This window comes from Anticarsia gemmatalis, chromosome 2 (assembly GCF_050436995.1).
Source record: "Anticarsia gemmatalis isolate Benzon Research Colony breed Stoneville strain chromosome 2, ilAntGemm2 primary, whole genome shotgun sequence".
NCBI classification, from domain to species: Eukaryota; Metazoa; Arthropoda; class Insecta; order Lepidoptera; family Erebidae; genus Anticarsia; species Anticarsia gemmatalis.
In genome coordinates, this window is record NC_134746.1 from 11,007,483 (window position 1) to 11,033,330 (window position 25,848).

The 25,848-nt window shown below is 35.0% G+C and overlaps 2 protein-coding genes across 4 annotated transcripts; one reads left to right on the forward strand and one right to left on the reverse strand.

Annotated features, from left to right (window-relative positions):
- Nucleotides 1-1,024: 1,024 nt before the first annotated feature.
- On the forward strand, nucleotides 1,025-12,342 carry LOC142978578 (uncharacterized). The gene is made up of 6 exons (XM_076123078.1): nucleotides 1,025-1,100; nucleotides 6,321-6,442; nucleotides 7,203-7,503; nucleotides 9,774-9,913; nucleotides 10,852-11,221; nucleotides 11,961-12,342. The coding sequence occupies exons 1-6, from the start codon at nucleotides 1,049-1,051 to the stop codon at nucleotides 12,044-12,046; spliced, it is 1,071 nt and encodes a 356-aa protein (XP_075979193.1). The 5' UTR covers nucleotides 1,025-1,048; the 3' UTR covers nucleotides 12,047-12,342.
- Nucleotides 12,343-12,850: 508 nt separating this feature from the next.
- On the reverse strand, nucleotides 12,851-25,415 carry Gasp (Chitin binding Peritrophin-A domain-containing protein Gasp). 3 transcript variants are annotated; one of them, XM_076132300.1, is made up of 5 exons: nucleotides 25,256-25,415; nucleotides 17,906-18,115; nucleotides 17,028-17,216; nucleotides 16,459-16,669; nucleotides 12,851-13,650 (listed from the first exon to the last, which is right to left on the reverse strand). In XM_076132300.1, exons 1-5 carry the CDS (start codon nucleotides 25,299-25,301, stop codon nucleotides 13,596-13,598), a joined length of 711 nt encoding a protein of 236 aa, XP_075988415.1. In that variant the 5' UTR covers nucleotides 25,302-25,415; the 3' UTR covers nucleotides 12,851-13,595. The 3 variants fall into 3 exon arrangements, with proteins under 3 accessions (XP_075988415.1, XP_075988404.1, XP_075988395.1); XM_076132289.1 differs by lacking the exon at nucleotides 12,851-13,650 and adding an exon at nucleotides 14,196-14,954 and having other exon boundaries at nucleotides 16,459-16,666; XM_076132280.1 differs by lacking the exon at nucleotides 12,851-13,650 and adding an exon at nucleotides 14,196-14,954.
- Nucleotides 25,416-25,848: the final 433 nt, after the last annotated feature.

Genomic DNA, 25,848 nt, shown 5'->3' on the forward strand with positions numbered 1-25,848 from the left:
TTATGCGGCGAACTATTTTGATTGAGGCCTTTACTTAAACTAATACTCATCTAATATCCATAGCTCTCAAACATATCCTGTAATATTGATACTTAGATATGAGAAGATATAATAAAGGCACACACAGAAGATGCGCTCGACAGGTATGATTAATGAGAGGGTTCGCTCGTACACGTATCTTAGACTATGATTTAATGGCTTGGGAATAGATTGCGGCTAGTGAAATGCGCACACAAAGTACTGGCCAGGAAGAAGAGCTGTCGGTAATTTATTGCGGTCATATGCAGGATTAAATAAGATTACAAAGTTGAAATTTAGAAAAGAATTCTAGTATTGTGCAACTACATAATCAAGTAATTTTATAGTAAAGTTCTGTTTACCCGAAATTTCGATCAAATTGAATCGACCGTGGTCACAGCCTGAAACGTCGATTAAACAAATAAGGTATCCTAACCTTTAATTTTCAATCGCGTTAAAGACCCGTTGCATTATAGTATTGAAACCTAAATTCTCTTAAAATTCTTTTATATAAGGTGGAAGACTCTGCTTAAACATCCAATACGCTACTACAGTACCATAGCTCTATAATTGCTCATATTTAGTGCGTTTATCCAAAAGCATTCTTTATTTTCTACTAAATGTCAGGAGCTATTTATAATCCTATAAATCAATCAGAAATCTTATTACTGTCGCTCCAACTGGTGACACGTATAAAAAACGTAATAATATTTCCTACTTCACTAAATGCAATTCATATGTCACAAACACATGAAAATCATACTCGATGCCTATCCACAAAGAGCACAAGAAAAAATAAAAGCCTTATATGACTCAATCATTAAACCGTGCAATAAAAACAGCGACATTATAGAACACACCCGCCCTTTTAGGTTTTCCTTTGGCATCCTGGCTTAAACTAGATCCCACGTAGTACTTGTTTTCGATCTCGGAGCGTATATAAGCTAGGTTTTGCTTTTAGCCCTGACATTGTCCTGCCAGTTTGCCGCCTACAAGGACCGCGATGATTAAAATTATATCCTTTGCGTTTATGATCGCGGTGTGTTGCGCCGAGACGGGCAAGCCTAAGCCGAGATTGTTGTGTGAGTACCTTTAAGTTGACACGTTGTTTAGATAATTGATAGTTAGACTTAGACACTTAATTAGTTAGCTAATCCTGTCTAATGATTGTTTTCCAAAAGCTCGTTTTCATTTTTAGGGAAATATATGTCGAATTATAAAGGTTGATGTAGTTGTTATACTGCAATTAGTATTATCGCGTGAAACTTTTAATATTTGTTCTTATTCAAAACTATAACCATGACCGTGAACACAATTGTGACAATACAAACATAATCTATAATAAATCAAATGCGAATTTAATAACACATGAGTATATAATATAATGAATTATTTGTAATAAATTCAAATATCTAACAAATACATGCAATGATCTGTCCATTATTGATTCATCTTGCTCGTTCATCAGTCACAAATTACGGGAAGTACCTAAATCAAATAAAGCTGAACATAACTTTGTCATCAGTTTATAAAACATAATTTCTATTATTATGTATGTTGATGAAACTGCAAAATATCAATGCAGATCTCATGAAAATTACTTAGTTACCTACTATATTTTTATCGATGATGACAATTTAATGGGAATTTTTGTGTAATCATCGAACATCAGATATATGGAATTTTATTACTAGACGAAAACAATTTTAGGTCTCTGGTTTTGTATTAATAACAATTGCTGTAAATACCCTATTGATCTGTTTTTTTCTTAACAGGATAGCAATTTACAAAAAATAATCGTACTTATTGTAATAATAATAGATTATCTGTTAATAATAATAATAGATAAATTATTATATTGATATTTATAACAGATTATATTCAATGACAAATTGTACGCGGATAAGACAATTATATCGCGTGCGAATATTACGCGGATTACAACTGACTCTTTAAAAGACTTGATTTTCATAATGTCGTAAAGTTTAGCATTATCATACGTAGAAAGTTGCAGCTTATGCTTCAGTCAATAAAAGTTATTTTTAAAGACCTATGTATATGCGAGCTGAAATAGATTTAAAGTTACGTGAGAAGACGTAAGTGAATGCAGTTATATTTAAAATGTTGACGTAAACATTCACAGTTCCTTAAACCTTTTATAAGTTACTAGGTACCTTAAATTGATATGCATGAGAGTTACTCTATTTAAAAACGACTAAAGTCTCCTTGAAGTCTTTTACAAAGTTCGGTATTTTCCAATTACGTAAATGTACCAACTGGCAAACAAAATCCGTAATCCATAAATCAGACAATCGGTGCATTTTTAAGGATATTGCCTAAAAAATAATAGCCAGCTGCAATTTAAGTTATGACAGTTAACTAGATTTCACTAATTAAGGAGGGCATAATAATTTCCGTCTTTAAAGCACTAAATGCGAATCGTAAGAATTTTAGTAGGTTTATTTGTTTTTTATTATTTTTTCTAGTTTCGATACACAGTAAATTGTAGCTAATATTTATATTTATAATAGTTTATACGGTGAAATATATTCTTGTGATTCTTTTTTAGCAGATATAGTGACGGTTGTCAATAATTTTGGTAGCATCTGTTTGACATTAAAAATAGTGTAATCAGACAAATCTGCCCGTGCGTTTGACCGTAACAGCAAACATTTTTTGTTATTTACCGAATTGTCCTGACTTGATATGTTATCTTATATTGCTTTCTGTACTCATTTAATCATTAATCTTGTCGTATAACAAGATGAAAGGCTTCGATTTACATTCTAATTACACATACCTTTATTATATTATTTTACATATCTGGGGGCACGGAAGTGCCCCCGCAAGTCGAGCAAAAAAAAGCGGCACGGCCGTAACATCCTTTTCTCGAAGCCATTCGGGCTATTTATGACACCCCTATAATTTCGTTGTGGATAAAACAAGAAGCCTGGATTTTCAGCAACTAATCAGTCATTGTATAAACACGGTATATTTAAAATTTCAGTCAATTTGAACCAGTAGTTTAAGAATGACAACTTGTTAAAATTTGGAATTTTGTCACTCACTGATTCACTGACTCACTGACTCACTGACTCACCGATCATCAAAAGTCTAAGGTACTTCTAGCAGACTTAGAAGCTTAAAATTTAGAATACAAATAGGGTTTAGTGTCTTAATCATGGGAAAAATTAAATATTTTCTAGTTACGGTCCAGTTTTCTAAATACACCAACTGCAACAATAACTTTGTAATCCCATATAAATGTATAAGATTACAAGGTTACATTTGCAGTTAATGAATTATTATTACTGTAGAGTGTAGAAAATAAAATAAATAGATACCTACTATATGAGGCATAACGGGAGGGGGTATAGGGTGGGTAAGGGTGTTTAGCCCATGACACTGAACAACATTCTCATAGGAAAATATGTTGAATTATGAAAAAAAAAACGTCTGTCCATACGAATTGGACTTATGTTCGCTCTACAAAAAGAAGTGAGATGCCATCAAAAACATTCTGTAAAAACCTCAAGTCTCGCCGTAAAAAGTTGTGAGATCTATATAATACCAAGTCGATTAATCTATTTAGTTTCATGCCAATTTAACAAAAATACCTTTAAAACAAATAGATCGACTTGGTCATCGCAAGAAAACACAAATTCGCCATTAACATTTCAGGAGCATTAACTTCTTGTCGTGCTGTGTAGTGTGATACATACTAATAATCAAATCATGCGATGGCCAGGTCGGTCTATTTGATTTAAAGGTATTTTATTTAAATTGGCATGATAATAACATACGTAATAACTTAAGACAGAAGGTCCTTTAAGTAGAGACTAAATAGATTAATCGACTTGGTATTATATAGATCTCACAACTTTTTACGGCGAGTCTTGAGGTTTTTACAGAATGTTTTTGATGGCTAACATTTGCCTTCTATCCCACTAGCAAGAGACTCCTTCCGAAATAAGTGGCAGGTTCTTCCATTTACATACTACTGTAACTAGTAATTAAAAAGTCAAAGTAATTACAAAATTAAGTGCAGCTTAGTCAATCATGCGTTGACTAATAAAATAGATAATTACAAAAGGTTATTCGTAAATCAACAAAATTAATAACACAAATAAAACTAACAAATAAATATTATTTGGGCAATTTATATAAGGCCAACTATTCAGATAATTGATAAACATACCTATATCGTTCTAAATACATGCAAGTATAGATATATTTACAATCAGGCTCAGAACTGATACTCGAGCTCATCACTCAAATATTTGTCCTCGGTGTACAGTGATGCGAGCCCATCACACGAGGCGCTATGGTTATTGCGGCAAAGTGACCACGATTACCACTGCGCCCAATAGGTCCCAAGTCTGAATCGGAACTAACTCAAAGTGCATTGTTTATGCTAATTCGATTAAGGCAATCGTGCTATAAATAGCCAACGAGAATTGGAATAGAATAGGTACAAACTAAATATCGTATAGAAGTAACAGTATTAGCAGAATCTATTTAAACACAGGCTCCGCCCACGATTGCTGGGAATTCTGTGTTTTAAGCTTTGTTTTGTAGTTTAACTCTTTACATACAATTTTACTTAAGTGATCGTGTGTGGGGTATTCGTCTTGAAGATTAGGTACTTCGACACATTCACTTGTTGATGTAGACGTACGGTTAAGTATGTTACTTAGTTTAAATTGAAATAGCTTTTGTTGGTTTTATTAAATCAAACTTATAATCTGAACACTCTCTACTCGTCTAGTACTAGTTATGCAATGATAAGTTAAGAGTTTATTCTGGTATAGCTTTTCTATTTGTGATTTTGACGTCTGATTCGGTGATAACTTTTAAACTTTCATGTAAAAAATAAAGCGTTAATCGTTAATATTCGCGAGATAGCTTAATCATTTTGCCAGTTCTTTGACTATACACAAAGTAATCACTTATCTTAAAACCTATGATAATTTCTATCCCTGTGCATAACAAGTGATAGGAATCATATACACTTATATGATTCCTGTCACTAGATCTTAAAGAACTATGAAAAACATTTCTATTGACTATTAAGTTCCATATTAATCAACGTGTGGTATCGGCCCTTCATCTCGCTATGAGTTGACATGTAAGGATATCTCACGTTATTGCGCTGGTCATACTCGGTCAATGATCTCAAGCGAACACTAACCTTTTACTTTATAACTCTACGTACTAGACTATTACTTATAAATCCGGTAGCTAGTTTGTATTTCTACTAGACTATTACTTAGAATTTAATACGTATTCGGTGGTTTATTCCAAGCTACGCAAAAAAATTGTTAAATCTTTTCTCTGAGACAATTATAAGATGCAAGGAAATATCCGTGGAATCGCTCTCTTTTTATTATGTAACTGCTAAAGCACGATGTAAGGCTTTGTCATTAATGTTGTTATCAAAAATAATTATATCATTATGAAATCAATCGATAAGAAAAATGTTATACCCTATATTATGTTAACTTAATATGTAGACGGTGCTCAATAACAAATCCACAACCAAGAGCCATTTACATAGAATCATGACAAAATAATATCAGCATATGAAGCATAACTTTTCCTCTAAATCCTTCATAGAATTTTAACTAGTAAAACATGAGTTTAAACCTACAAAATATATCCCACACAAAACAAAAGTTTTCAATTGAATGACAGACAGGTTTATTTATTAGTGCGTGTGTGATTACAAAGGATTTATTGCTTGATGTTTTTGTACAGCGCTCTGAGAAGAGATACAATACGTCTTGTGTTCAGGTCTTTTATTTTGTGTCGTGAACTGAACGAGCAAGGGACGATTCATGTGTCGACGGCTCTTGAGAGATGAGGATAGGATACAGTAGCCTTTATGTAAATATGTGTTTGTATGTTCTTGTGGTTTGGTTTGAAGAGTTTAACCTTAGTTTATGTTCTGTTATACAGCGATAACATTATAATAATATGTGCAGGTTAGTCTGTGATATTTACATCTCAGTAATATATTAGTATCAACTTTCAACTTATTCAACTATTTAACATACAAGAATAGGGTCTTAAAATCGTTCTTCCAAGTCAATACCATTTCATAAATATGGAACTAAGCTTCTTTTATCGGTGTAGCTGCGGGATCCTTATAAATAAGACTCAATCCGATCGAAAGGTTATTTAATTTGCATCTAGCAAAGAAGTGACGAATCTAGCTAAAGTATGCCTTATTTTTTTGTTATCGAAGTATGTTCGATTATGAAGAAATTATTTTTTATGTAAATATGTATTATTTCTTACAGTTTACGATGAAGATGGCAATTTGGTGAAGACGTACTCCAACCCTTACCTACAGAATCTAAGACTAAATGCGGGTCTACCGATCTATGGAAGTTTCTTGAATCCTATATTTGGATTTATTAAAGTAAGTTGGAAAATCTCTAAGCATACTGTTCCCTGTTTACATTAACAACGTCGCAAGTAGTTTAAAAAGGTTGTGACCACATCTCTATCATTAGAACTATTACTGCCTGTATTTGCAGTTAATATAAGTATCAAGTATTTTTTTCATCATTGAGCAATCTACTCAGGTATGAATACTAATATTTACATGTATATTATACGAATTACACGTAAAATGTTAATAAAATTTCCTAACATTAATTTTAATACAGGTATTAATAATTCTCTTAACACTGATAAATGTACGCGTAAAGGATATTATCGACACCTCACTCTGTTAACCGAGATGGGTCTGAGATGATTTTATGAAATACCAATGAATAAAATTATAGTCGCCTCAGGCATTAAGCATTAACGATGGAATGTCGAAAGGATGGCCGGCAACATTCACTTGTAAACCTATTAATTAATTTCTTAATGCAATCAACTAAAACATGAGAAGTCTCCAATAATTATGACACATTCGAGATTAAAATTAATGTAATAAAGACGATATCTTTATTGACTGTAATAAAATTTTCACAATTGATATGTGCATTAGACAACTGATATACAATATATCTACTTTGGTGGTCTAGTGCAAATATACACCCAAATAGCAAAGATAGCAACCTGTACTCAAGAGTATGCCTCTGTTACTCTGGAAAATCGGCAATTATTGAACAAACATCATGCATGATGTATTCAGAATATTTTTGGTTTCAACAAAAAATATATTTCAGGATTTCGGCAGCATATTCGCCTTCACAGTCCCCGTATCAAACGAAGTGATACAGCAAATCAAGAAAGACCCTATGTACCACAACCAGCTGATGGTAGCTCCGACCAAGGAGCCGGTCATTGAACCTAACCCTTTATGTGAAGGCAGACGAGCGCAGATTCCTTCGCCGAACTTGTGCAACAACTACTTGAACTGCTGGGATGGATGGGCTGTCGAACAAGAATGTCCAAGAGGATTATTATTCTCCAGTCAAGGGTACTGCGACTATTCGGACAATGTCAACTGTGACACCAGAAAACTGAGTAAGTGTTTTAAAACAGTATAATTATGTCCATAAGTAGTAATTTTAATAAAAAATAAGTGTTTTATAACTCGTCCGTAATCATACTTTCTTGGTTTCCCCATATCTTGATCGGTAATGAGACTTAAAAGGAATGAATGGGGTTAAAAAATTACACCTAGTAAATATTAATGATGTACTTTATAAATTAATAGCTTAAACGATAGCATACTTATCAACCGGAGAGAATCTAGATAAAATTGTCTGTAGAAATGTCCCGCATTCAATATTTCAACTTAATGAATGATAGTACATTTGTGTAAAAAGAGTTTTTATTTAATGAATACACTTAAGCCGTCGCTCCATGTAAAATAGTGGTATTCAGCGACATCCGGTGAGATTGGTAGCCGACTCCAACATAGTTAGAAGAAAGGGAATGCTAATGATGAATTAAATGAATCATCTTATAATCCTACTAATATCATAAATGCGAAAGTTTGTGAGAATGTATGTATGTATGGATGTTTGTTACTCTTTCACGCAAAAACTACTGAACCAATTAATTCTTATCCCGGGGTTCCCGAGGGATCGGAATTTACACGGGAAAGGTTTCCACGCGGACTAAGTCGCGGGCGGCATCTAGTCATTTATATTGGTACCTGCATGTCGTTATTGACTTTATATCGTTGCATATAAACGTGTAATCAATATAATTGTAGGTTGCAAGATGAATTCAATTTATCATAATTAGTGTCCATGATAATATTTAATCTTAAACGCTTGTTACAACCTTTTACTTTTATTTTTAGTGCTTTCAAGTGTCTAAATGTTAATCTAGACAAACTTTAGCGTTTTTGAAATTTATTTTGCAACATTTTATTATTATTTGGTTAAAAGTACATGAGGAAATAACTTTAACTTTACGTAATTTAGTTAATTAATTACATAATATATTTACTATTTCAAACATTTAAAAGTAATTGTAGAAATTAAACTAAAAATATTAAATGTTATTTAACTTTTTTCCCCATCACTGAAAAGCCTTTCACATTTAACATTAAAACCGAGATGCATTTTTTAATTGCATTGCATATTATTCAAAAACATTCCTAAACAAAAGTAAATAAACAGCCTTAAGTAAATAATAATATGTAAATTCCTTTATATTATGAGTATCAGTATATAAGAAGTGTTAGGTGAAAATGTCAAGTAGGTTACATAAAAGCGCATAGATCGTTTGACACCGTCACGTAATAGGCGCCGACCTTTATTCTTTGTTGTATTTATAAGTACAATATGAAGAGAAATCTATGTTTACATAGAAGGAATAAAGTTAAACGTTCTATAACTTAATGTATTACTTTTCATGCCATGCTTTCCTACAGTTCTTGAAGGAATGCAAGGCACTGCGGTGATGATTATACTTAAACCAAACCCCTCTCTCATTTGGGTGGAGATACCAATGCAGAAATGGGCCAGTTATGCGTCAAATTATTCTTCTATGAAAGGCTTTTCAAGTAAACTACAATTAAAACAGTTGGTAAACAAATTCGCACAATATATTTATGTATGTAACAAGTTTCATTTCTTATGAGTGAATTACCTACATTTAAAACTAAAATATTTGATACATTACGTTCACTTACATAATTTATTTACTTGAGTTAGGTAACAGAGTATTATAATGAGCCTACCCAAATATTTTAATATGTTTTCTCTATTGTAACAGATTGTATCGATATAACTATTTTACATAAATACAACGGCTATGATACTTCACACGATGTGTGTTACTTTTTACCACAAATTAATTTACATTTCATGGTACTTTGAACGCCTAGAAACCTGCTTTATAACAATGCTTTATGTTGTAAATATGTTAAGCTAGTATTTTTACAAGACGTCGCTAAAGCAACTGTTATGTCTAACAAGGACTTAATTGGGTGTTTGAGAAGCAATAAATTTCACTAATGAGCATAATCATTAATGAGACTCCTTTTTCATCGGATTTCGTAGTAGATACAGGCATACGTAAAATCTGAGGGTACGGCGAGGCGATGGGTACGGGGTAGACACAATATAAAGATTTGGTTTGATATGATCATATTGTGTTTGGCTACACTAGTGTAACTATCAAAATTCTGTAAAATACATATATCATTAGTATGAATATACAAACTACTGAGCTACGATTGCTTTTGTTATTTTAAATGATCTTACTCGACAAATAGTAAAGATCTTCAAAAGAAAACATTGTAGCACTTTAATATTGTTTATCTGATCGGTTCTTAGGAGAGCAGCCACCAACCAAGCCTCAATGCAACAAGGACTTCGAGACGTTCAGGAACCAGTTGGACTGTAACGAGTTCTTCGTGTGCGTCAACCGACAGCCCGTGAAATTCAAGTGTCCTGCCGACCTCGCGTACAACCAGGTACGGTCTTCCGCATAACAGACGCAAGTGAACGTTGTCATTTCTTTACTTATTGAGTCAGTTTTTGTAACATTGATAACATTTATTTGTAGAATGAGAACACTTTCTCATCGGATTGATATAGGTGTGGAAGAGATGCGAAGAGATGGAAGAGACGCTTAGTAATGATTGCATTGGAAGGCATTCATTACTAAGCGTTGAATCTGTGTGCCAAACTGTTGCGTTTATTGATCCCTTGTTATAGAAGTTTTTTTCTTACATCTTTATGCAATAAAATAACGCAACTTCATACTTCAAGCTATGTTTTTTGTCAAACAATAGTAAACTACCAATTTTCATCTTGATATAATATTAATTCATATTTTGTTATTTTACCTTCTGCGAAAAGTAGGCGACAATAAAATCTATAAATTGGAACATGACTCATTGTAATAACATCAGCACTTCTGAATGGAGATCCTTATTGCGATACCACCCGTTTCAACGAGTTTTTACAGCACTTTTACGATAGCCTGCACATTTGTGTATAAACTTTATAGGCAGACACCGTTTAAAAACGAGGTGTTTGTGCTATTTATAGACTGTTTGTCGAATGACTTACCTTTTAGTCAGGTCGAATCAATTTGTGTGGTGATTGAATTTAAATTCGTTTTGAACTTAAGTTTTTTGATGTCACTGGTGTAATGATCACAAAACACTGAATTTATTATATTATATAGTAAACACGCCACACGGTGACAATTCGTCGACATGATTCTTTTGAAATAACGAGTTGCCGATATCTACTCGTTTACATGTGTCGGGATTCAGCGACTTTGTGTGAAGACTTCTATATGTAATTCCACTGAAAAAAAATCTTGGTCAAATCAAAGATACTCGTAGTATAGGTACGTAAAGTAAGTTTTCTTTAAATCACACGTTTTGCGTTCTTCTTTCAGGTTCTCGGTGTCTGTGACTACCCAACTCGCGTAGACTGTGCTTCTACAGCCAGCAACACTGACATATTCAGCGTCCCCCCTTCCACCCCAGCCGTATCTACAACAATACCAGCTATTCCTTCCTCATCTATTACTACTCCTGCAGTTGACGCTACCCCACCGTCAGTTCCTATGGTACCTTCAGCACCTATTAGTCCTCCTGCCGCCATCAATCCACCAGCCCCCATTATTCCACCAGCATCTCCCCCCTCCTCACCTATATTCTCTCCAGGGTCTTTCTTCCCCCCTGTCATGCCCCTACTACCATCAGCGATGAAGCCTGATGACGTCAAGACTGTCATCTCGGAGAACTCTATTGTTAATACTCAAAGTAAGTTGATAGCTTTTTAGAAATTATTGAAATTATCTGTGAATGAATTTGGTAATTGGTTTCCCCAATGGTCTGAAAGAATATATACTGGTTCATATATAATTGTTAACTGATGTAATTCCATAGCATATTGTAGGTTCAAACCCAAACAGCTGCAAACCCAAATTTATGTTCTTTGTAATCTTTTAATACATGCATTTAGTTATAAATAACCTGAATGTCCCAAAGAATATTTATAACTTAATCTACATTCATATAAACAGATGTCAGTTATGAAGCATATTCGCTTCGTAACTTGATTAATATAATGTAGTATGTTCTCAGCACAGTAAAATGATGTCTTAATATTTATATTTCATAAGCTAATTAAAACGTACGCGACCAACATTTCTCAATAGCATTGCTCTAAACGAAACTTTATAGTTTTTTACTACTTACATATTTCTTAAAGTAATTTTCTAGAGTCGTTACAACTTGGTATTTAGTAATATATTATATGATCATTATTATATCATATTAAAATTTGATGTCAAAAATATTTAGTCGCGTAATAATATGAAAGTTATGATTAGTTAGAAGACCGCAACAATGTTTTTGTCCAATGAAATATGCTTATTTAACACACGCAGATTTCAGATGGAACTAAGAAACTATACTTTTTTTATCAAGTAGTTTTTATCTGTGTCTCGGAATCATATACTTTCTTTTTTATTTATACGATATTTTTTTCCTATTTCAGGCTGGACCTCTACCCACATAGCGACTTCTCTACAAGATGCTATCCGTCAGCTTCAAATAGGAGCCATGGCGAAAACTACCGTTTAAGTTCAACAGTATTATACTTTCTTCAGATAAGGCTTCTGCTACCTCTACTTATAATAAATAACACAAACAGCTTGACATTACACTGTAATGCTGATATATTCTATATGTATAGTCCAAATAGTGACTGAAAAATTCGTTAACAATTTAATATTAACAGTAGAAAAATTATAATAATTTGAACGCCTATTTTATGTTTTGCAACAGGAATAAATAAAACAGTTTAGTAATATCTAATTATAAAATAATTGACAGCTCATTATCAAACTAATGATTCGAAATTTAGTGATGCGTGTGAATCAGCGCAATAAACCTATTTGTATTAAGAAATGTATTCGAAATGTCCTACTTGTAGTAATAAAGGCTCAGTAATGTCTTTCACTTTAGTTACTTATACTCAAAAGTAATCTAAATCTGCAGGGTGTGTACATTGTGCATTTATTTAAATACCTGTCTAAGAGCTCTTGTCAGTTGCACCAACAACTCCGGCCTATGATTTCAGAATAATTGGTTGTAAATCTAGTTCAGTTGGTTCCGCCTACTTTAACGTGAATGTCTTAATTAGTCTGCTTATGTTTTCTACGAATTTATTGTGTATTTATTAAGTGTGTCACTAAATAAACTCTTCTTAGTGAAGTGTATTGTTCTTTATTGTAATTTCCTGTTTATGATAGACTTAAATATGCATCGACACTACATATTTTATTGCTGTTTTAATATTTCTGCTTATCTTTGCCAAACTCTATAATGATTTTTTAACATGGCATTTAAGGAAGTAAACTGTGGTTCGAAATGAAACTAAATAAGTTCGTATAAAATATTATTTATTTACAAAATTATAATTAAAATATAAACGTTACTAAACTTAACTTATATAAGTTGTATGACTAAGAACAATTTCGACAGAGCACCAGCGCCGCTAGCTGGTGCCATGTCAAGGTTTCTGAAGTTTTCAAAATTTGGCAACAATTGTTTTAGATAAAACACAGTCCAAAATTTTATGTTGGCTTCATTTAGAAGTTTATGGCTTAGAGATAGTCTCGAGCGCCTCTTCAGACAGACAGACAGACCCACAAAACACTAATAACATGGTCGAAAGACTATGTTATTTTTAATCTTTCCTACCAATGACTGAACTTAAAATTATCTGTACTTATTCAATAATGCTTGATATTCTAAGTTTTAATAGAATAAATATCTAGCATTCATCAGTCATACTATAATCAAACTCTAACACTAAAGCGGCGTTCACACTCAGGCACTGCATTAAGACAGGGATCATTTCTTCACTCATGTGTTAGACCCCATCTTGTCCTGAGTATGAAGGACGCGTAAGACCAAAATACATCGTGGTACTTATACATGCGTGATTTTGTAAGCTAGCCCTAGAGTAGTTTACAAAATCTCTAGTCATATACCTTAATGATTTTGGTCCAATATATTTCTGAAGAGGCGATTTATTGTACCCTATTGGGGAGAGCCGAAGGGCCATGTTTTATATCAAGTAGATTGGGTTAAGCTTCAGTCTGTCCTTGGAGTCGCTCCTCATCATTCAGAATCCCAACTTCTTCAACGCTTTCAGGTCGACGTCACCGTAGTAATCCTCACTGTAATGTTACGATACATTTAAATTACTTTTTTTCTACACTTTGATACCAAATATTTCAATTGAAAAGCTTTTTAAGTAAGTAAAATGTTGAGTAGAATATATCAAAAGAAATGTTTTATAGAATCTTTTAACCAAGAGAGATTTTTGTGATTACTAAGTATATTGCAAGATCATCTGATTATGATTATGAGTCAAGCAATGTTTTCATGAATTAAAAATGATCAGAAATTGAAAAAGTAATATAGAAATAATGATAATGGAATAACGTCTGTATAAGAATCGAACTCACCTGTTAACACACAGTTCGACGTTAAATGTGAATATTAACGTACCTGGACCTCAGGGAGGGTGACGATGGCTGTTACAGTCAGTATTATAAAATTAGACAGAATAGTTACTAAAAGAACCAAGAAAGTATTAAATGTTATATAGTTCAGAAAGGTGATTGCATTAAATTAGGATACAGTGTGACTGTGAGAGAGAATGTTAGGAAACAGTGCTATAGTGCATCACTACACACAGAGGAAATGAATACAACATATGTTAATTTTTTATAAATTTTTGTTTATTTTATCACTAAAAATAAAACTTAAGTATTACAGTTTCTATCAAACAACAACACTCAGTCGCAGCGAGATAATTCAGTACAATAATATATTTACAAGGTCATGGTGTTAACGGATACAATTATACATGTCCTACTGGATATAACACAGAACTACGTTGTCATAAATGCAAAACAACTCTCTTCGTTTGGAATTGTTTGTGAAAACTTTATACAGGCTGATATCACCGGTCTCGATATAAAATTGGAGAAAGGACATTATAAATACTAAGATACAATATAAAATAAATATATCTATCGCTGTATGGTTTTACTAATTTCCTAACGTGCCTCATGAAACTGTTCGAAGAAGCTACAACGAGAAAGTATTTGGCAACTAGAAATGATACATATCAACTGTAGCTCACTCACTAAACATTCGAATATTTTTGAACCTGGAACACGACCTCTGCACTCTATGAGCAACTTTATTTTTATTAGAAAATGTTTAAAATTTACTTAATCAGCCAGCATTTTACTTATTTCGTTGTTCATAGAGCGTGGAGATAACTGGTTTAAAGTAAATTATGTGAGTATTAAAAGGTTAAGGGGTGGGGAATTTAATTTAGTTCTCCTTTTGGGGGCGGGGTTTGAGCTGCTTGGGCTGGTTGGTGCGGGTCTGGCCGTCTTGCTGGAGGCCGGCCAGCAGCTCGCTCTTGCGGATCGTCTTCAGATCCAGATCACCGTAGTAGTCCTCGCTGAAAATGTACGCGCACCTTACTACCTGCCTCGTCTACTAGCTAGCCTTAACTCTACATTTTATCGCCCTATCATCACATCGACGAGTGACTTAAACATAAATGGCTATCTCAATTTCTAGCAACTTTTACTACGTGAGTGGCAACTGGCTGCGAGAATTGTGTAATGTATACTTGTTTATTGGCTGGCGTTAAAGAGTGAACCGCCTTGAAACGGCTACAAGAATGATATCCGCTCGCTTTTCCGACTAGCGTTATCTAACATTTGTTTTTCTCGCCAAACAATTATGTGGTCCAGAGCTCTCGCAAAAAGTTTTTGACAAAACAACGGGTCTGCACGACCTTCACTTGAAGTTGTTATGTCGTGACCGGCGCAGGCGCATCACGGTATCGATCTGTACGATTGTTCACCGTATACAGACCATGAACCGGATAAACATTTTGAAAGTTTTCTCATTGTCTCAATAAAATATTAGTATTAAGAAAAATAAAGAATTAGACTTTTCTAGTATTACCCCATGTAATAAACTGGTCGAATTGATTTACATTGTAAGTGATAAATGCGGTTGAGCACTTGATATCGAAAAAACTTCTTAAGTATTTCATAAATTAATGCGTGTCTGCACCAGTCACTTGCATTCTTTGTAAAACATTTCCTCTTTTTAATGAAAGGCATTGATAATTTAACCTTTGTGTGAACAGTTACGGTCGATACGACGATATGTTTGTATGAAACAACGGTCATTACCATACAGTCCGTTAGGTACCGGTCGGCATTGACCACGGTCGTCTGTGCATGACACACTACTGTAAGCGAACTATTTCGCTCTAAGTCATGTTAATTTCTCAGCGTGTCCTAAATGTCGCAAGCGCGCAAGGCTCCGGACCGCATAGCTGCGGCCAACTATTTAGGTGGGCGAGCATTGCTCACTACATATCCACCTATGTCTACCTACTCGATGACATCTGTACAATGCAATTGATTTGTGTACAATGTAGCTAACACACGGAGTGCATACGATGTGTTCATATAAATAATACTTTATTATTTTGTGCAAGAAGAATTGTTAGTCACAAGGACGATTTTGGTTGTGTGGAAGTGGTTACAGGGTCTTAGGGTACTGTGACACCAAGAACATTTGGATGACTTGAATATTGAACTCCCGTCAAAGTTAGCAAAAATTTAGTTTCATGGTAATGATTTCTTGGTGTCACATGTTTAGGTTCGAGGTACTAGTAGTTAATGTACCATACAAGACGCTGGTAAACGCCACAGAACCAGTATGTTGAACCAGTGAGTAGAAGAGACCTAACAGTGCGTTCAAGCTGCTGTCATAATTGCTTTACTTGAACGGTGTGTACAGGACATCCGCATTCAATCGTTTATCATTCCAAGAGTAAAATTCCATCAATCATGAATGCGTGTGTGATAGAACGATGTTGAAAGCGAGTATTCTGCAATGTGTATACGATTATATACACGAAAATTGAAAATAGAACTCACCATCCGGGAACATCCTCGGGGTCTTCGCAGTTGCCAGTGCCGTCAGCATCACCGATCTTGAAGACGGTACCGATGGGGCATCCGTACTCACGAGCAACACCCTCTAAGCAGATGTAGTATTTGCGGCAGTCTTCAGGGTGGGCGTGACGGCTGAACGATCCAGCGTTAGACACTTCACCGGGAGCAGGGCAAGAGAAACCGTTCGCTACTTCTGGGAAACACCAAAAAAGGTTACGTGAGCATAGGTGAGGAAGGCGAAACCGAAATACAGCAGCGACAGCGGTGATCTAGTTGGAGAGATACATATAGATGTGCACAAAGATGTCATGGTTTCAGATAAAGTTTTTCCAAGACACTGTCATACCATCTTACCACTGAAAAATAAACAGATGAAATATAATCATTATACTGTGTACGATTGTGTAAGTACTAGAGTTCAAGTTACGTGGATTGAAGATCTGCGGTTACAACCTGTCATTAGCAGAAACCGCAAATCGATCCAGATTACATGAAGATCAAAAGAGGTGCTAAAAGATCAGATTACGAAACATAGTAAACATGTAACGTACCCTCGTTCTTGCACTCGGGGACCTGGTCAGCCCACATGCACACACGGGATTCCCTGTCGTATGCGAGTCCGGGGCTGCACTGGTAGCGGGAAGCCTCGCCGTTCCAGCAGTTCCAGAAAACGTCGCACTTGGCCTCATCAGCGAAGATACCGTACAACCGCTGGCAGTGAGGGGTAGAAATTGGGGGCTCTGTGAAACAAAATAGTGATTGAAGAGATCGGAAAAGAATTTTAAGTTTAGTTGATTTAATACATTAAAATGGCTAGAACATATCAAACCAGACTTAATAAAACTAGTTTGCTTTGGCGTACACCGTTTACACAAAAAATATAGCCACACCTGATTGATAGGTACTTCTCAGAAATGTCATTTAAAGAATAATTCGGCAATCAATCTGCATTTATTCTTAGCAAAAACTCAATCTTCATTTTAAAATCATAAAAACTGCTACAAACTCTGAATAACAGTTGAATAATTATTTTTAAAAAGCGGTTCTAGTTCAAGGCTAGCAGATTTGCTGGGGTATTAGGTATTCTAATTGAATATTTGCATAAAATCGATGTTAAACATCACGAGATGTGTTTAGGTATTCATATGTCTGTTTCTATGGTGTCAATACTGGCTCGTGGCCTTTATGACATCCTGGTTGCGGTTGGTATTTTGAATAACATTATCCTTTATTATATGTGATTATGCAAAAAATGGCCTTGACCGTTTAAATTACTGTTACTAAGAACTGATGTTACCGAGTTCCTGTGTTCCTTTCGATTTCATTAAAGCATAATACCGGATTGACAGCATTTTACGTTTAAGGAAAACATTTTTGGATGATAATGTTTTTGTTTATAGAATGCACTACATATAAAAGTTATCCTTACCAAGCTGTGTCCTCTCGCCGCACTCAACGTTGTGAAGGTAGTCACAGTTCTCGGTCAGGTATTTGGTGTCAGTGGCGTCGAAAGCGAGACCATTGCCGCAAGTCTTCAGTTCAGCGACACCGTTGTCACACTTCCAGTACTTGTCACAAGAGATGTGGTGAGGGTAGAACCCGAAGTCATCCGGGCACTTGAAGGATTCTTGGCCGACCGCTGTAAAGAAACAAATCGTTAGACACGGTCAAAGAACATACGATTGACATTGAGTAATATTTTATTTCGTATTATATAAGCCGTGTCCGTATGATATCATTTGGTGCCAATAGATAGCCTACTTTACATAATGTAGCAATATCTTGAATACTATTTGTGGCAAATGTTTGACAAAATGCCAATAGTGACGACAGTGGTGTAACGACACATCACAACTTTGAATTTTAATTTCTGTTACAAAATATAGCGCCAAGGGGTTTGCTAAACTACTGTTATGGTGCGCCGCCGGTTTCACAACGCACCGGTCTCGGGCAGGGCCGCTCTTTCTCCGAGGAACGCAATAGTCCCTAATGAGGCAACCACGCAGTTGCTGCGACTTGCTATAATTTTAGTTGAACACGTGTGCCTTTGTTTCAATTGATACGTCATAAGCAAGCCGGTTTTGGCTAATCTCGGTTAGCAAACACTAACATTACAAGATGTTGCACAAACATTACATTTTGCATTTTAGTACGCGGAAATATGCATTAAAGTATGAAATGTATGACTAATTTATGTAACGTTATGTCTTAATGCCGTTAGATGTTACAGAGGTATTGAAAATAAAATCGACGGGAAATATATTGTGAATACGTAATTCATTTTACAACGTTAACACCTTGTTTACGTACTGCGTGGCTACTTCCCCATGCCGAAGTTATGTCATTGATGTCACAACATGTGTGTCACCTGCACGGGTTGACATTTGCGAGAAGAAAGCCCTCATCCGTGCAGTTTTGTAACACTTTGCTCTTATCGAGGCGTTTGTCGTTTCACGCGGATTCACGGTAACATTAACCTGATAAATCTATAAGGAACCAGCCGCACAAAGGTGAAAGTTCAGATAGGTGGTAATGCTTTCAATAATATTTAATGTCTGTATTTTGAAATTTAAGTCTGTTTCAAAAGGACCGCAAAGTATCAAAGAATCCGCTAATTGCTTCATCAATTTTGCTGAAGTGTGTCCCGACACCTTTGGTTACTCAATCGAGTGAGTCGCATCATTACAAAACATTTAAACAAGCGTTGTGATGAAAACGCCACTAATTACTTTATGTAATCAAAAGGAACGAACGCATCGCTTTTTTAGGTTGCCCTGCTCTAGTGAGTGGCAAAGTGACCACACTTAGTTCCTTATTATTGACCAGAAGCAATCAAGTCGTTATCGATAAAGATCGAATGTTACCAAAGTTACAATTTGTATCGATTGGCAACGGTACATTTGTAAAAGCGGTCATTCTATACATCGATGTTCCGCTTGTGATTTTATTACTTTCAATAATAATATATAACCTTGAGTTAAATAGTTCTTAGTAAAAAGCTGTAGGTTATACGCATCTGCATAAGCGTTCTCTGTGCAAACAACTTTTCTTATTAAAATCAAACGGTGATCTCGAGGTGAACCAGAGTGGTGGCGCGTGCCTCACATTCCTCGGCGGGCAGGCTAATAAGCAATGTGGTTCAAATGTAGAACGATTTCAATATAATTGAAAATTCGGATCACCGCTCTTTAGGTCGTGTTATGCTTGCTTTACGCCAATTACCAACTTCGCTAATTAGATATTAATTACTGGATGAGTTGGGTATTAAATCACTCATTAACTTTCTAGATCGAGTAAGTATGTAAGAAAGGAGGTGACTATTATATTCGTCACGAAAACTAGGTTTAATGTAGCACTGGTTTAAATGAAGGTTATTATTACAAAATGAAAACTGTTTCAAGCAGTATTACCATTAAGATTTATTAGTCTAATGAACACGTTGTTTTTAGTCTAATGAACACGTTGTTTTTAGTCACACATACACAATGTGATAAATTCTTTGCAATTCTCTCGTGTGACGTATTAGTGTCAGGCAAGTGAACCAGGGCGCAAGCGCGGTGAACTGGGCGTGTTACGCAACGCTTGGGGCTGACACCGGAGCCCTGCGCGTACGCATGACATAATTATCGATCTGCCCGATGCCTATCTGTCATAACGTATTATGTAACATAAGTCGTGTATGTTTGTTTTGTAACCAATGTTTTTACTAGTTTTATTGAAGCTTTTTGTGAAAAGTGAAGACATATTTTACTTCTTACGTCTCTTTTTTGAGTAATCTTATCGTAAATTTTCTCTGCAATCAGTTTTTTCAACACATGCGAGCTTGTGCAGGTTTTTTACAATAAGCCATAACAATACAAAGCAACATTGTAGAAATGACTGCCTACAAATTGCACCCATTGTATAATAATCCCATGTGTTCATTACATAAACATTATACATTATTATGACAAAGGTCGTAACACATTAAGTAACACAGTGAAAGCCTCAAAAATTGACCTACCAAGCGAGTGGGTGGGACTTTCGATTTCGTTAACACGATGCGCCGGCGCAGCGTTGAGTAATCTCACGAATGACCTTTTATCAAGTGGGAGTACGATGCTCATCGTTTTGGGACATCTATTTCATCGACATCTATTAAATGTCTCATTTTCATATTTTGGTTTAATTCTGATAATATTACAAAATAAGCTGTCATCATTTTATAGCTGTTTTTTATTTCAATTATAATCTTATTGATAAAAAGACAAATTAAATCTTAAAATCTGCTGCAACCAAAATACACCTGCCGTTTTACTCAAGACAAGTACACAGAGATCACGTTCAATCATGAATGTACCGAAAGAAATGATTACTAGCACATGAGTGGTCTAATCTGACGTAACCGACTTAGATAACGACCATTGTTGAGCGGTGAAAGTTTGTAAAGCTCACTGTTATTAAGCACCGAGTAATGGGTGGTAATGGCCCGTTTTGTTATGAGAACTTTATATTTTAAACATTAAATATCGTAATAATTAATGAATGATTATTGTTATAGTTTGACTGTAGAATAAATAAACTTTCGAAAATGAAAAATATACTGTAACAAAGACGTACATTTTCTCTATGTAGAATTTTACAACGATAAAATAGTACTTTCTATTTATATTTGATTAATTGTACCGCATTTTAAGTAACAATTTATATTATACTGGTCTCCAAAGCTATGACATTTAAGTATCAATACAAATTCACGTCATACAATCTACAAGGCAGGTGTCGTCACGTAATCGTTACGTAACTAATTCAATTTTAGACCACACGGTATAAGTTGCGCATCTAAAGGGTTCAATTATCTCTCATTGGAGCACGAGCACCGTGAACCATTATGTATTACTAATTAAGCCATTACTTGGAAGAAAAGATCCATTGAAAAGTGATGGGTAAGATTTTGTACAACACAAGTTCGAAGTGTATTCGTACATTTTAAAAGTTCAATTGGATATTCTATTGAAATCAAAATCATCGTAAAATTTCTGATTCGGGCATATAAATACAAGCAGTATGTCATGTCATTTGGTCCAAATAACTCTATAAAACCTCCCATAGTATCGATGGCTCATAAAAATGAAAACAACAGCACAATGCATAGGGCCAACAAGAGGTTATTTATATCGTCGCTCGAAGGACATACAATCACCCGCCGCACTCTGTAGGTTATCCGTTGACTATAGACAACCGATGTGCCAGCTAAAGAGCTAACACGAGTCTATAAGAACTTTCAAACGTTTTAGAGTTCATAGGTAAATATCATGCACGTAAACAATTTATTACAAAACGAACGCAAGCTTGTAGTGTTTCAGTTGCAAACAAGGTCACATTCTATGCAGCCTCCTAGACTTATGTTCGGAAGAGGCAACTTTTTCTCAATTTTAAATACATTGAGAGCCTATTAAAAATTGATACGTATATCTGTCAAGGAGTTTTAATAACAAAGTGAAGGAAACTCATTTTTTATCATGACTTGTGTACTCATTGTGTGTAACTCTTTGGATGGGAACAGACAGGATGCTTTATTGTTGAATCAAACGTTCAACCGTGAGATATCATTGTCGGCGATGTATTTTTATCTAAGAATACAATTTCCGTTGCATTGTTTACGTGCAGATAGTTAATTATTTGGTATTTCCGGTAAAGTGACCTCTTGATGTACGATGACTTTATTTACTATTATGTAACTAACCACGTTTAAATGGTGATGTACTGTTTCTGTTATTTATCGTCTCAAAATTTGTACTTGTCTATCATGTACCTTAAAATTCTAAAGAACGAATCTATCACAATAATCAAACGTCGATTTAAAGAAACTACAACGTGTGGTAATTCTATTAAGTAGTATATTAATCTGTCAAAACGGTGCTTAAACTTTTTGAAAGGCTATTTACAATAAATTAGTTGCGCGACATATCTGATTGAAATGCCTCTCAGTCAAGTCGAGTGAAGTCAATAGCCGAGCAATTAAGGCATTAAGCAATTTGTTGCACGTATCAATACTCGAGAGCAACGTAATGGATTACACAATTACACCCTAATTATTACATTGTATCAGAGAGAGTAACCTTATTATCCAATTATCGTCGACATCTATAGACTTTTTATTTAACACGCAATGAATAACCAAGATTTTTTTTAAGGTAATATTGGTACTTCGCATCTTTCGATCGTCACGAGTGTATTACTATTTTCACTACAAATAATTTATTTGTCGAGATTGTTACTTTTTGTTTGTCATGCGAAAATTGCGAAAATACTTTAGGTAATCTACCAATGTCAAACACCTATTCAACAATCTTTTCAGAATAATTATTTAAATAACGCCAAGGTAATTCTGACAAAAGATTACTAACGAAAGTTGTTGATATTACTTCAGTCACTTTAATATATTTTTGCAGTCTTATAGAGTTAAAAACTATTACAAATCTTGATGAGATCGCATTGCAAGCGCGTAATATCTAATAGAAGCGATCTCAACGCAGTCTCAGTATGCGCACTCAAGCAACTGATATATTTTCACCGTGTTTTCATTGCTCTCGTGAAATTCACGCACGCACTGCAAGCCTCTATTATCGAATGCCTTCACGCTTGCTATACACTATGAATATTTGATAGCGTGGCTAAATGCCGTTAAATGTTGAGAAGCGTAATATGTAACTGTGCTATTAATACATTGCGAATGTTCAGTTGAATGAATTTAACCATGGACTATATCGATACAAAACAAAAACATTGGCACGCGAAACTAAGAAAAAGTCTTCGAGTGCAAAAAAAGAATGCATTATCTGTATGTGAGTTACTAGATAAGTAGACTATTCGTGATGCATCAAGATCGTTCTGCTAGAGAAAAGGCAACAGAAAATATCGGAGCTTGCGCAATTGATACGTGGCGCCCGTGAGAACTAGGTACGTGTTAGAAATCCTAACAATGGTGAATTCCTTCATCGCCTCATAACTAACCTCCGAGTGAAAACTGAACATCCTGCCTCACAACACGACTTTTATATTAATGATATCATTTGAAGCCGGTCTTAGGACAAGTTCCACCACGCCTATGAGTAGAAATTCTGTGCAGCTTTGAGCGGGAATAAATTTTAGATTAAAATAGTTAAGATTATTAGTTTAGGTACCACTTCACTTTGCGGAAGATTGCGTTAAATACCTTTATCCTTTTTATCATTTAGTAATTGTTCAACTATATAACGAACAAAATAGCTCGCATAAATTAATCAATAAATTATTCTTGATATCGCCGTGAAATGATATTGTCGCAAAGTCAACTTCCTGCATTAACTGGACGGAAGTAAAAGCTATAGATGTTGGTACGGAAGTCTATAAATCAAAGGATGCATAGATACTTTGTTATCTGATCGATAAGTAATTGGCGAACTAAATTATTTTTTAAAAGTAGTTGTATAGTGTAATTGTTACAAAACAAATTGGTAATAAAGTAAATAATATACTAAACGAAATGCCTTAAGTAATTGGCGCCGTAAATTATTTTCTTATGTAAGTTTATAATATCAAGACTTTCGATAACAATATTACGCTTGACGCGTGATTTTATAAGAATAGCTTATTTGAAAGTCAGTAGATGGGTATATTTTTTTCCTCATCTGAATGATAGTGGTTATTTTTTTGTATGCACCACTTACGGTCTTTTCACACGTGGGAAGTATTGATCTCATTTTAAAGCCTACTTGCAACTAAAATATTTAAGTATGTCATAATCTAGCATAAATCAGAGGAGTGCCCCCAGCAATGGTTACGAAAAATGCAAATCAGTCAACTTTTGATTATGCAACACTACTACATAAAGAATAAATAAACTGTTAAATGGATTACGACACGTCTCTAAGGTCATAGAATTTCTTCCAATAGAAATGGTTACGTAATCTCAATGATAATGTCCACAATCCAAAATTATTGGAATAATGCAATTTGTGGATATTGCACATAAACAGTTAACGATGAATTAAGTGAAAGCTTCTGCACCGTTCCTCTTGGGAGACCAAAACTTTCAATACGCAGTTTACTCGAAACTGCCAAGTAATAGAGTTTTGTTGTAATAAATAATTATAAAGGAAACACGAGAAACAGCTTTCACGCTTTAGCGTTGAGGACAGTGAAATGTTTTCATTCTCGAATACAAATAGGTACAAGCTCTGGAAATGATAATGTAGAGTACTAGCTTTCATAGCTGCTACCTGCGACGTTATGAGGTCATTGACATGTTGTATGAAAAAATGGTGCCAGTATTAGAAATGGGGTTGATAGACAACGCAATGAAGCCTAGTTCACACGTTTGTGAAGCATTATGTGATTAATTACATCAATATGTAACATGCTCTATTGTTCTATAAAGATGGGAGCAATAAGTAACATTTAAGGAACTTTAGGCATAGCACACTCAAGCTGAAATGATAACTATTTAAATTAAAGTTTAATGTAATAAGTGATAAGATCAGTCCGTGTGTCACTGGGGCAAGTAGTAGTCGTTACACCACAAAATCGTCGGCCGCAATCTAGCTGTTCTCTGCACTTGTTGCGCTCGCGAAGTTGCAACGCTAAGTGTGGAAACTGTATCGATCACACTTCGGCTGCTTTCGCGTCGCTACTTCAATTACATTTTTATGGATATATGAGAGCCATTCCACACATCTAGATAGTTCTGTCGTCACTGGACACGGGCTTATCTGTCACGCAGGTCGACCGCACCCTAAATATTTCAAATGTTACGTACCCACGCCGAGGGCGGCTGCTAGCACTATTAAACACCGTGAATTCATGATTAAACTGTAAGTCCTGACACGGGAGTAGTGGTCACTATAACGTTCAAGCACACACTGCGAGCGGGTGAATGGGCGGTTGAGGCTTTTATATCGGGTAGGCGTACGCGGCGCATGGACGGTGAAAAGCGACGCCGCCGCCCGCGCAGGCCCCGCGCGCGCCGCGCTCCCTACCGCGGGGTGGCCGCGCACCCCCGCGACTCTGTAAACATTCAGAACATCATCATCATTCACTCCACCCATGGTGTTAGGAAAAATCATTTTCTCAATTGTTGCTTTGACATTACTACACACAATATTTGAATTGAGGTGGTTTCTATATAGCGCAGTAAGATATAAAAAACGATTTTTTTTAATTATAATTGTAATTGTTACTTATAATGTTTAAGTATAAAAGCTACAATTGAAATACTGTACACATCATCAGGTGTGTTAGGTAATCGTCAGTTCTATGTTTTATTTTATATTCTGACCGTATTAGGACGTGATTTCTGTAACATATTGCCAAATATAAATTAATTTGCTATATGTCTTGATCGAGAAATTT